Raw genomic sequence first — 12,390 nt, forward strand, 5'->3', positions numbered from 1 at the left:
GGACTAAAGGCACACACCACTATGCCCGGCTAACTTTTGCATTTTTAGTAGAGACGAGGTTTTACCATTTTGGCCAGGCTGGTCTCAAACTCCTTACCTCAGGTAATCTGCCCACCTCAGCCTCCCAAAGTACTGGGATTACAGGCGTGAACCATCGCACCCGGCCTGTTTTTTAAATAGGGTGCTCTGTTGCCTAGGTTAGTCTCAAACTCATGGCCTCAAGCAATCCTCCCTCCTCAGCCTCCTAAAGTGCTGGTATCACAGGTGTGAGTCACTGCACCTGGCTGAGAGCTCATTTTTTTTCAGCACTGAATAATATCCTATTGTCTGGATATACATCCTTTTATCACCTGCTGTTTCTTTGTCTTTTATTATTATTATTATAAAAGAGATAGTTAATCATCATTAAATGTATATCAACAGAAAAGAGAACATTTAGAAAAATCCCTCAGAGTCCCTCTGTGGGGCAGTTCATTGTATGTTCTTCTAGTATGTTCTTTAAATTTTTTTTCTTGTATATTCTTTCTAGTCCAAATCATATTCTTCTGGAAACAGAAAAGGCTTTCTGTCCGGCTTGCTAGATAATGTCAAACAAGAATTAGCCAAAAACAAAGAAATGAAAGAAAGTATAAAAAAATTCCGTGACGAGGCCAGAAGGCTAGAAGAATCAGACGTGCTCCAGGAGGCCAGAAGGAAATACGTGAGTTTCTTTGCTGCTTTTTTTTCCCCCACCCAGGCTGGAGTGTAGTGGCGCGATCTTGGTTCACTGCAACCTCTGCCTCCCAGGTTCAAGTGATTCCCCTGCTTCAGCTTCCTAAATAGCTGGGATTACAGGCAGGCAACACCACGCCCAGCTAATTTTTATATTTTTAGTAGAGACGGGGTTCCACCATGTTGGCCAGGCTGGTCTCGAACTCCTGACCTCAAGTGATCCGCCCTCCTAAGCCTTCTAAAGTGCTGGGTTGACAGGCGTGAGCCACCGCATTAGGCCCCTTTGCTTCTTACCTTTCTTGGTTGACATGTTTGTTTCCAGGGCCAGGGTTTCTCCAGGCCAGGGACAGCCAGAGGAGCTCAGAGCTGGACGGCTGGGGACAGGGTGGCTTGTGAGGAAGTGAGGTCACTGCTCTGATGCACTAGTGAGAGGGAGCCAGGGGACAGAGCGGGTCTCCAGGCCTCTGGGTTCTGCCATGCGACCATGCAGCGTTCTGTACAGCTTGAAGCATGGTCCCCAGACCAGCAGCAGTGGCTGCTCCTGGGAGGGGATGAGCAGCGCAGAGGCTCACACCCTCCTAAACTGCCAGGCCAGCACCCGCATCTTCACAGGCCCCCAGGCCCTTCATGCACACCAGCTTTGGGCTGCAGCACTCCTGAGAGCTCCCAGCTGTAGCCCTCTGAGTGGAGCCGGGTGGAAACTGGGTGATGGCGCTGATATTTTATTTTATTTTATTTTATTTTGTTTTATTTTATTTTATTTTATTTTATTTCATTTTGTTTTGTTTTATGAGATGGAGTCTTGCTGTGTCACCCAGGCTGGAGTGCAGTGGCGCCATCTTGGCTCACTTCAACCTCTGGCTCCTGGGTTCAGATGATTCTCCTGCCTCAGCCTCCCAGGTAGCTGGGATTACAGGCGGCCGCCACCACACCGAGCTGATTTGTTGTTGTTGTTGTTTTTTGAGACAGTCTTACTCTGTTGCCCAGGCTGGAGTGCAGTGGTACGATTTGGCTCACCACAACCTCTGCCTCCTAGGCTCAAGCAATTCTCCTGCCTCAGCCTCCTGCGTAGCTAGGATTACAGGCACGTACCACTACCACCCAGCTAATTTTTGTATTTTTAGTAAAGATAGGGTTTCACCATGTTGGTCAGGCTGGCCTTGAACTCCTGACCTCAAATGATCCACCTGCCTTGGCCTCTCAGAGTGTTGAGATTACAGGCGTGAGCCACCGCGCGCAGCCCTGTATTTCTTTTTGTAGAGATGGGGTTTCTTCACCATGTTGGCCAGGCTGGTCTCAAACTCCTGGCCTCAAGTGATCTGCCCGTCTCAGGTTCCCAAAGTGCTGGGATTACGGGTGTGAGCCACTGCTCCCAGCCTGTGATTATTAATTGTGACTTCTCTTCTTGAGCAGCTGCCAAGCCCTGGCTTCTGGGAATGGCTCTGCGTTCCTTTATTTGTAAGGGCCCTGCGAGGCGGGTACCGTGTCCCATCTTAGCAGTGAGCGCTGAGCCTCAGAGATGCACCTGCCACGGGACCCGTGGAATTTGGTTTGCTTTGGTTTAGTTTGTGGTTTTTTTTTTTGTTTGTTTTTTGTTTTTCTCTTTTGAGATGGAGTTCCGTTCTGTCACCCAGGCTGGAGTGCAGTGGTTCGGTCTCAGTTCACTGCAACCTCTGCCTCCCTGGGTTCAAGCGATTCTCCTGCCTCAGCCTCCCGAGTAGCTGGGATTAGAGGCGTGTGCCACCACGCCCGGCTAATTTTTGTGTTTTTAGTAGACATGGGGTTTCATCACGTTGGCCAGGCTGGTGTTGAACTCCTGACCTCAGGTGATTCATCCACCTTGGCCTCCCAGAGTGCTGGGATTACAGGCATGAGCCACCGTGCCCAGCCTAGTTTGGTTTTTTGAGACAGGGTCTTGCTCTGTCACCCTGGCTGGAGTGCAGTGGTATGATCACAGCTTACTGCAGTCCTGACCTTCCCATGTTCAAGTGATTCTCCCACCTCAGCCTCCTGAGTAGCTGTGACTAAAGGCATGGGATACCACATCTGGCTAATTTTTTTATGTTTCTAGAGACAGGGTCTCTCCATGTTGCCTGTGCTGGTCTCGAACTCCTGGGCTCAAGTGATCCTCCCATCTCAGCTTCCCAAAGAGCTGGGACTACAGCTCACATGCCCAGCCCTTCTTTATCATGAATGCAGGGGTCATCTGAAGACAGAGCAGGCTGAGTTTGGAGTGGGATGGATGGGGCGGGAGACGTAAGACCAAGCTGTGGTGGCTGGAGGCTGGATGAGGGGCACAGTGATGACAAGCAAGGCCACCTCCTACCACTGAGTGAAAGGCGAAGGCTGGGCCTCCTGTTCTCAGGTGGTAGCTGCCAAGCAGGGACCCAAGCCTGCCGGCCTCTGGGCACGGAGCTCACCGTTGCGGAGACCCTCAATCCAAGCCATATGGGCAGCCGGGGGCCCTGGAGGCAGCGCGTGCTGGCAGGTGCGGGGACAGAGGGGCTGTTGAGAAAATGCCTCTTGGACCTTTGGCTATAAGAGAAATGTCACTGCCGTGTCAGAACACACAGACTTAAAGACACAATGCTTGGCCAGGCACAGTGGCTCACGGCTGTAATCCCAGCACTTTGGGAGGCCGAGGCAGGTGGATCACTTGAGGTTAGAAATGTGAGACCAGCCTGGCCAACGTAGTAAAACCCTGTCTACTGAAAATACAAAAATTAGCCAGGCATGGTGGTGGGCCCTGTAATCCCAGCTACTTGGGAAGGTAGGGCAGGAAAATCACTTGAACCTGGGTGGAGGAGGTTGCAGTGAGCTGAGATCATGCCACTGCACTCCAGTCTGGGCAACGGAGTGAGACGTCGTCTCAAAAAAAGAAAAAAAAAAAAGGACACAATGCTCTTTACCTAGAAAACCATCGAGTCAGAAACCATGCGGACGAGCGAGGTGCTACGGAAGAAGCTTGGGGAGCTGACGGGCACCGTGAAGGAGGTAACAGTGCCATGCCTGCCTGGAGCTGCTGGGGCCATCGAAGTGCCCCGGCCGCTGGAGGCTGGAGGAAGAGTGGGATCCTGGGTGGGGGCGGCTTGGCAGCAGTGGGTGGCATGGGGCGTGCTGCCACCCTCGGGAAGGTTTCAGGAGTTCTGGGCACACGCAGGGTGAGGTCAGACTGGCAACCTTGCATGACAGTTGACCCAGTAAGTCGGCAGCAGTAAGTGCTACCAGCCAGGACTCGAGGAGAACATGAAAATGTTTTTCCTGCCTAAAAATAGGAGGGGAGGGGCCGCTTCCACCGCCTCCCGAGGGTAGAGGCAGGAGCGAGGATTCCTGGGGTGCTGCGGGCTCTCCTGTTGCCTATTCTGTCCAACTTTGTCCAGCATGGGGCGACCTGCCCGCCCTTCGTCCCCTGGGATCCCCTCCTTGGGAATCCTTGCTGCCAGGCAGTTCCCGGGTCTCCAGGGGACTCCTCCCCATTTTGGAGAGGGGCCAGTTGACCCAGCGTCTCACTCAGAGCCCAGGGGCCAGCACCCTGGAAGCCATGGCGGTGTTCTCATGGCTCTGGGGGTTCCGCGCACCACAGGAGCACAGAAGGCCTCTGCCGGCCTCAGGGAGCCAGATCTGCCCTTCTCTCTGGCAAGAATTAATTCCTTCTGCCCACCCCCTGCCCTCGGGGCTGGTGCCAATGCCGCCTCTCTGTGTCTGTCTCAGTAGAGCCTTCATGAAGTCAGTAAAAGTGATCTGGGTCGGAAAATCAAGGAGGGTGTGGAAGAAGCAGCCAAGACAGCCAAGCAGTCAGCCGAGTCGGTATCCAAAGGTGGGGAGAAGCTGGGCAGGACGGCGGCCTTCAGAGCCCTCTCCCAGGTGAGCCCAGGCCTGGGCCAGGGCGTGTAGCCTGGGGCGGCTGAACCCCAGACACCCACCCCAGCCCCGCTGTGCCTCCCTCGCAGGGGGTGGAGTCGGTGAAGAAGGAAATTGACGACAGCGTCCTGGGGCAGACCGGGCCCTACCGGAGGCCCCAGCGACTCCGGAAGAGAACGGAGTTTGCGGGAGAGAAGTTCAAGGAGGAGAAAGTGTTTGAGCCAAATGAGTAGGTGCCAGCCTGTGGCCCTCGCTGCCCCCATTTTGGGCAGCTTTCACTGCTGTCTCTTTCGGGCGCCCACCAATGGTTCCCTCCTGGGTCCGTTTCTTGAGTTTGCCTTTTGCCCAAGGTTCCCGGCTCCCTCAAATTTGAGGGTGAGAGGTAAGGGCGGGGTCCTCAGAGCCCCTAGGTTTGAGGTCTCAGCTGCCTGCTGTCCTCTGCTGCCCCTCCCTGCAGCCACAGGAGGGCACAGGGTGGCCCCGGCACCGCCGCTCACTCCAGCGCCCACTCTCTTCCCCAGGGAGGCCCTGGGGGTCGTGCTGCACAAGGACTCCAAGTGGTACCAGCAGTGGAAGGACTTCAAGGAGAACAACGTGGTGTTTAACCGTGAGTGCGGGTGTCTCAGAGGGCAGGTGACCGTGTCCCGGGCAGTCGGCGGACCGCAGGGTGATCCTGCATTGGGCACAAGACAGAGCCCCATTTTGCAAAGGAGGCGGCCAGGGTCAGAGTGGGCCGGTCACTTCTTTGCAGTCACCTGATGGTGCGGTGTACCTTCTGCCGCCAGAAGCCAGGCGTTCCCTCATAAGCACAGTCAGGGCCCCGAAATGAGCCGCAGGCCCCTGTCCCTTGTCCTGTGCGGACTGCTAGAGGCCTGTGTTTCCTTTGTAGTGAAAGCAACAGCCAGCGGGGTGGCGGCCCATAACTTACACAGCCCCGCTAGGGCCGCAGCTGAGGTGCCTCTGCGCCTGGCCAGGTAGGTGGGCAGGCAGCGGTCCGCAAGCACAGATGAGGATGCAGGCCCACAGCCGTCCCCTCCCTGACCCCACCCGTCAGGGTGGATCCCGCAGGGGCCACAGAGAGCCCCTGGCAGCTGTGAGGGAGGGGCGTGTTTCTGGAAGGGGCCCCTTCTCCAGCACCTGCCCTGTCATCCACAGGGTTCTTCGAGATGAAGATGAAGTATGATGAAAGCGACAACGCGTTCATCCGGGCATCCCGGGCCCTTACGGACAAGGTCACCGACTTGCTGGGTGAGTGAGTCATCCCCGGACCCCGAAGGCTGGTGGTGGGGTGGGGTCCCTGGCCCTCCCTAAACTCCCGGCTCCGCTCCCTGCAGGGGGCCTGTTCTCCAAGACGGAGATGTCGGAGGTTCTCACAGAGATCCTCCGGGTGGACCCAGCCTTTGACAAGGACCGGTTTCTGAAGCAGTGCGAGAACGACATCATCCCCAATGTCCTGGAGGTGGGTGCCGCGCCCCCAGGAGCCCTCCCAGGTGGCAGGTCCTGGCTCCACCACCTCCCCCGCCCCAGTCGGCACCCTGGGTGCTGCCAGGGAACTCCGCTGCCGAGGCTGTTTTCTGAGGAGGCTGGTTGCACACGGGCTCCTGCCTGGCTGCAGGTGCCCCACGAGCTATGCCCGAAGCCCTTCCTGGGCCTTCCTGGCACCTCCAGTGCCTCCAGGTGCTGTTTCCCTCACTCCTCCTGCCTGAGGCTGTTGTTCCCTTGAGGTTGCTGGGAGCAGCTGCTGGAGTCTAGGGTTTATTTCAGGTGCCTGGAGCCCCTCGCCCCTTGGGAGAAGTGGGCGTCCGTCCTCAGACATCAGAGCTGGCCCCAGGCCACCTCTGACCCAGACCTGCAGCCAAGGGGGTTCCCTCACGGTGCCGTCCCTGGCAACCAGACCCTCGTTGGGCTTATAGATGAGGGTATCTTGCTCAGCGTCATGCTGCAGCCCGCCCCCTACAAGCCTCTCCCTGAGGTCGGCGGCCTCTTGTCTTCCCTGCTGCCTCTGCCTCTCTGCAGCCCCCAGGATGCAGGAGGAGCCTGGACACCTTCGGCCCAGTCGGGCCAGGCCTCTGGAAGGCCGTTCATGGGACTCTCCATCCTCGGCCCCGCTGGCCGCCGCCCAGCGTCCCCTTCCTCCTCCAGTTTCCCGTATCCTTCCCGCCACTTCAGGCAGGGCTGGGAGGCGGTGCAGATGGGCGCCATGCCCCAGAACAGCAGCCTGAGCACGCAGCGCCTTCCGGGCTGGGTGGTGGGAGCCGAGTGTTCTGGCCACCCGCCCCCTGCCGCTCACAGTTTTCACCACCAGCATCCGGCGCCTTCCCGCTCTTCTCCCCGCTTCAGGCGCCTCCCTCCCCCGCATCGGATCCGGCCCAGGCTCTGGGATCCTGTGGAAGCAGCTCCCAGCCCAGTCCCGCCCCCTGCAGCCCACCCTCCCTCTCGCTGCCCCCAGCCGTTAGGAGGCAGCCGGTCCCATGGTGGGCCTTGCAGTCCGAAACGTGGTCCCGCGGGGGACAGAGGACATGGGCTCACTGCGGGAGCCGGAGTGTGGGTCCTCATCTCCCTGGCTCGGATTCCTGACCAGGCTGAAAGCTGGGTCCCCAGCCACCCCAGCCAGACCTCCGGTTCCACGGGGTCCCCCCCGGGGTGCCTCCTGGGTGGTCATCCGCAGGCTGCCCTCCGCCTGTGCCCAGGCCAGAGCCAGGCACTCACACCAGCAGGGACGGGCCTGGGGAGGGACACCCAGTGCCACAGCTCCACCTGTGCCCCACAGGTGGCAGCTGGGGGTGTCCAAGGAAACCCCCCGCACCACTGGAGAATGTTCCTGGGACCTCGCCTGCTGCCTGAAAAGCCCACTCTTGTTCTGGTGCTTATTTTCCCCTTCCTTTTTAGGCCATGATTTCTGGAGAGCTTGACATTCTCAAAGACTGGTGCTATGAAGCTGTGAGTACTGCCTTTTTTTTTTTTTTTTTAAGGCCTAAAAAATCACCATGGAGAAGTTCCATTTCGGTGGCTTCGTTAGGGTAGCTCCCGACAGGCAGGACCTGGGCTCCTGGTGGGCGGGTCCTCACGTCTCACCCTCCGGGAGCCTGACACCGCCCGCCCCGACCTTCCATTCCTCAGCGTGTTACACATCTGGGCTCTCAGGCTGGACACCGGGTCACCCGCCAGTCCTTTGCTCCCAGACTGTAAACTCGGTTAGGGAGAATCCTTCTCTGGGCTGGTGTCTAAGAGATGGCTGGCTGGGGGTGTCCCCTGGGCCTGTGAGAGATCACAAAGCCACCAATTTTACTGGGCGTCCAATCTTAAAATAATTTTGGTTAGGTCTGGGCGCTGTGGCCCATGCCTTCAATCCCAGCAGCCCAAGGCGTTTAAGCCCAGGCATTCAAGACTAGCCTGGGAAACAGCAAGATGCTGTCTCTACAAAAAAAATTTAAAATGAGCCAAGTGGCCGGGCGCAGCGACTCACGCCTGTAATCCCAGCACTTTGGGAGGCCGAGGCAGGCGGATCACTTGAGGTCAGGAGTTCGAGACCAGCCTGGGCAACATGGTGAAACCCCATCTCTACTAAAATAAAAAAATTAGCCAGGCGTGCTGGTGCATGTCTGTAATCCCAGCTACTGGGGAGGCTGAGGCAGTAGAATTGCTTAAATCCAGGAGGCGGAGGTTGCAGTGAGCCAAGGTCGTGCCACTGTACTTCAGCCTGGGCAACAGAGCAAGATTCTGTCTCCAAAAAGAAAAAAATGAGCCAAGCATGGTGGCAGGCACCTGTTGTCCCATCTATTAGAGAGGCTGAGGTGGGAGGATCACTTGAGCCCAGGAGGTCAAGGCTGCAGTGAGTCATCGCACCACAGCACTCCAGCCTGGGTGACAGAGCAAGACACTGTCACTAAGGAAATGATAGGCCGGGCGTGTTGGCTCACGCCTGTAGTCCCAGCACTTTGGGAGGCTGAGGTGGGCATATTGCCTGAGGTCAGGAGTTCGAGACCAGTCTGGCCCACATGATGAAACCCCATCTCTACTAAAAATACAAAAATTAGCCAGGCCTGGTGGTGGACACCTGTAGTCCCAGCTACTCAGGAGGCTGAGGCAGGAGAACTGCTTGAACCCAGGAGGCAGAGGTTGCAGTGAGCCGGGATTGCGCCACTGCACTCCAGCCTGGGTGACAGAGCGAGACTGTCTGGAAAAAGAATAAAAAGGAAATAATAATTTTAGTGAAAGAGAGTCCCAGGAGAGGTGATTGCAGCCGTGAAGCAAAATGAGGTCTTCGGGGGCCTGACTGCCCTGTTTCTGGTGGCTGCAGTGGCCTGGGGTGCATGCTGGGGCAGGGGGTCAGGGAGAGTGTGGGTCTCCCACATGACTGTGGGGGCTGGGAGCCAAGTGGGGTTTGAAGGCGTCACCCACCCCACTTCCCAGGCCAGAGCAGAGTCCTGTGCTCACCTCCCAGGAGTCGTGAGAATGAAGTGTGATCACAGAAACCAGGGCAGTGCTGGCCTCGGGCCAGAGGGAACCCGCAGAGGTAACCCTGGTAACCAAACAGCCCCTGGAAGGGTGGGGGGAGCTTTCATCGGTGACCCGGGGCCGCCACCTATGGGGGCGCAGGTGAGGTTATGGCACTGGGTGCCCCGCCCCAGGCCCTGGAGAGCCTCCAGGGCCTGCCGAGTTTCTCGGACCCATTAGCTGTCCTCACGACACGATCCTGAAACATAGATCCAAACAAAACATCGATGGTCTTCCCACACAGGAAGGAGCTGTGTGTCCTGATGAGGCCCCAATTGCTTCTCGGAGTCAAAGCTTGGGGTTCGGGGGCCACCAGCAGCACCGCGTACCTGGGGTCCGGTCCAGCTGTCTGCCCCATCCCTGGCAGCCTCCCTATCCCTGGCCCAGTCCATCCCCGTGGGGCTCCCAGCTCCCGTCTCCTCAGGCCACCTCATCTCACCCTATTCGCTCCCCGACCTGTGTGTTTCTTTCCCCGGCTTCTTCGTATTAAGCGATCCAGAATGTTTCTTGGCTAATTCTATTCTGCACCCAGCTCATAAACAACTTGGAAAAAGCAGAGGAGAAGATGTCAGATTTTCTTTTTAAATACTCCCCTGCATGGTGACTAATCCAGCAGGCATTTATGAGTTTCGATGTAGATTTTTTTTTTTTTTTTTTGGTGTTTTTTTTGTTTTGTTGTTTTTTTTTTTGGTTTTTTGTTTTGTTTTTACCTTGGGACCATTGCGCCACAGCTGGCTCGCTTTGCCGGGAAGCTGCTGGTGCCCTGGAAACAGCTGAAGCTCCAGCCACATCCACAGAAGTGTTTTTAAAATGTCACCTTTAAGAAACCGAACAAGTAGGATTGGCTCTGGGTTTTTTTTTTCCTCCCCTCCGCGGATCAGTCATTTCCATAAAAAGTAGATGCTATCGGAACATCTCATGGTTTCATGCCAAGCCCAGAGAAACCTCCAGTGAAAACGTGTCTTGGGGGCTGCTTCCTGTGCCTGGCACAGGCGCAAGGGGGTTGAGGGTGACACTGGGGGTTGGTCAGTGACAGAGGCAGCCTCGGGCTGAGGACAGATCCTAGAAGAGGCGTTTGATCTCAGGCCAAGATTCAGAGTGTGGTGAATATGGAAGTATTAAAGATCAGCCAAGGGGCCGCCAGCTTAGCTCTGGGAGTGGATTTGGGATTTTGTTCCAAGAGAATCACCCACTTTGCTGATTAATCCTGTTTTCATTGGGTCATCTGGATAGAGTGTGGTTCCCAGGAGAGGGAAATGTGTGATCTGGGCCAGTAAGTGGGTGGCACCTGCCTTCCCACTTGGACTTGGGTTCTTGGCCTCTGCCATTGCTGGCTGGCGGCAGGGCGCCAGGGCATGTGGGCAGCGGCTCTGTGTGGCGTGGCGCCTGTCCTGGCGGCATCACGCAGACGCGTCGGCCTCTCATTGCAGACTTACAGCCAGCTGGCCTACCCCATCCAGCAGGCCAAGGCGCTGGGTCTCCAGTTCCATTCTCGCATCCTAGACATTGACAACATTGACGTAAGCACCTCTCGCAGTAGGGGCCCGGGCCACCATCAGGGGTGGGAACTATGGCCCAGACAGGGCCCAGGAGGTGGCCTTGCGAGGGGCTGGGGGCCATGTGCTCATCCGAGAGGTCTTGGGCTTCTCCCAGGGGAGGGTCTCAAGGGAAGCCTGGGCCTGGTCTGAGAGGCAGGGCCCACGGGGAGGGCCTGGTGCTGGAGCCTTCTCCCAGCAGGGCCGTCCTCTGAGGCCCACCCCTCTCGGCCCCTCTGCAGCTGGCCATGGGCAAGATGATGGAGCCGGGGCCGGTGCTCATCATCACTTTCCAGGCGCAGCTGGTGATGGTGGTCCGGAACCCTAAAGGCGAGGTGGTGGAGGGCGACCCGGTGAGTGCGGAGCGGGACGGGGCGGGCAGACGGCACCGCCTGTCCCCAAGATCTGTGTGTGGCCATCCGGCAGGGACCCCAGCTCAGAGCCCCGAAGCCCTGGGACTGGGTGGGGATGCGGAGAAACTCCTGGGCCAGAGTTTGGGGTTGAGGGAGGTTGGAGACCAGCAGACCTTTTTTTTTGTTCTAATATACAGCTTTTCATCTCGTCTTTATTTTTTTTTTTTTTTTTTTTTTTTTTTTACCGAGGCCTGAGTGGTTCCTGAGTCTAGGCAATTGTGCTGGCCTCTGCTCCCAGCCCCGGGGGAGGTTGCCGGTGGCTCCTGCCCCACAGAGCCTGGCCCCTCCCAGAGCCGCCTGGGTTGTCTCACCCCTCTCAACGGCACCCTTCCCACCCCACCCTGCAGGACAAGGTGCTGCGGATGCTGTATGTGTGGGCGCTCTGCCGAGACCAGGACGAGCTCAACCCCTACGCGGCCTGGCGGCTGCTGGACATCTCAGCCTCCAGCACCGAGCAGATCCTCTGAGTGCGGTGCCACAGCTAGGGAGCCCCTGGCTGGGTCATCAGGCACAGAGGCACCACGACACCCCCTGCAGCAACTCCAGACCTCTGGGAACAAGACTGCGGGCTCTGCCCCCAGCTCTGCCAGAAGAGCTGCAAGACCAGCTGGCCGGGGAGGGGACAACGGGCTGCTGCGGGTGCCTGGCAGCTGGAGACACTCCCCCCAGGGCCGGCGCCTGCCCTGTTGCTCTGCCCTGCAGGGGTCCCGGTGCCTGGTCACCTGGGGTGCACACAGGCCACCCAGTGCCAAGAGGCCCCAGGGCCCAGGGACTCCCTCCACAGCAGGGTGGGACCCGGGACCTACTGCTCAGTGGCCCGCTGGTCACGTCAGCTAAGCCACTTTAGGTCCATTTTTTATTTTAACAGTGCTCTTCCATTCTGTGCGTAAGCCCGAGATTTGGAAAGAATAAAACACCGAATTGCAGAAGAGCAGCTCCGGAGTCTGAAGTGTCTTCTCTGGCGCGGGAGTGGCCGGGGCGAGGGTGGGGGTGGGAGCGGGCGGCTGCTCTGGGAGGCGGTCAAGGTCGAGCGAGGAACTGCAGCTGCAGTGGGTGGACGCCTTGCCCAGGGCTGGACCCTGGGTTGGAAGACAAGGCCCGTGACAGACAAAACTAGGGGGACTTACTCATCCCAGTGACCTGCCTGAGCTCTCTGAGAATTGAGGTCCCCAGGGCCAGGGGAGCTTGAGTGCCCATATGAGTGTTTTAGGGACACTGAAGTCCCCCCACAAACGGAGTCTGGAGTGGGGTCTATCACAGAGGAGAATGCAGGCACAGGGCAGGCTGAGGGGGCCGAGGTGCCAGTGGAGGTGGGAGTGGCAGCTGCCCACGCCCTGGCGAGGTCTTGGGTGCTCGCGGGTCCCCGGGGCTGG

The 12,390-nt window shown here is 57.7% G+C and overlaps 1 protein-coding gene across 2 annotated transcripts in view; it reads left to right on the top strand.

Annotated features, from left to right (window-relative positions):
- TIMM44 (translocase of inner mitochondrial membrane 44 homolog (yeast)) overlaps window positions 1–11,951 on the top strand; it is a 20,963-nt gene extending 9,012 nt beyond the window's left edge. For both annotated transcript variants that reach the window (XM_011982014.1, XM_011982013.1), the window contains exons 3-13: window positions 530–700; window positions 3,625–3,705; window positions 4,426–4,575; window positions 4,662–4,801; window positions 5,094–5,179; window positions 5,728–5,820; window positions 5,907–6,031; window positions 7,462–7,512; window positions 10,500–10,589; window positions 10,847–10,957; window positions 11,365–11,951. In XM_011982014.1, the coding sequence (XP_011837404.1) occupies window positions 530–700; window positions 3,625–3,705; window positions 4,426–4,575; window positions 4,662–4,801; window positions 5,094–5,179; window positions 5,728–5,820; window positions 5,907–6,031; window positions 7,462–7,512; window positions 10,500–10,589; window positions 10,847–10,957; window positions 11,365–11,484 (1,218 nt within the window). In that variant the 3' untranslated portion in view covers window positions 11,485–11,951. The remainder of the gene's footprint in view (window positions 1–529; window positions 701–3,624; window positions 3,706–4,425; window positions 4,576–4,661; window positions 4,802–5,093; window positions 5,180–5,727; window positions 5,821–5,906; window positions 6,032–7,461; window positions 7,513–10,499; window positions 10,590–10,846; window positions 10,958–11,364) is intronic.
- The last annotated feature ends 439 nt before the right edge of the window (window positions 11,952–12,390 follow it).

This window comes from Mandrillus leucophaeus, unplaced genomic scaffold (assembly GCF_000951045.1).
Source record: "Mandrillus leucophaeus isolate KB7577 unplaced genomic scaffold, Mleu.le_1.0 Scaffold234, whole genome shotgun sequence".
Lineage (NCBI taxonomy): Eukaryota > Metazoa > Chordata > Mammalia > Primates > Cercopithecidae > Mandrillus > Mandrillus leucophaeus.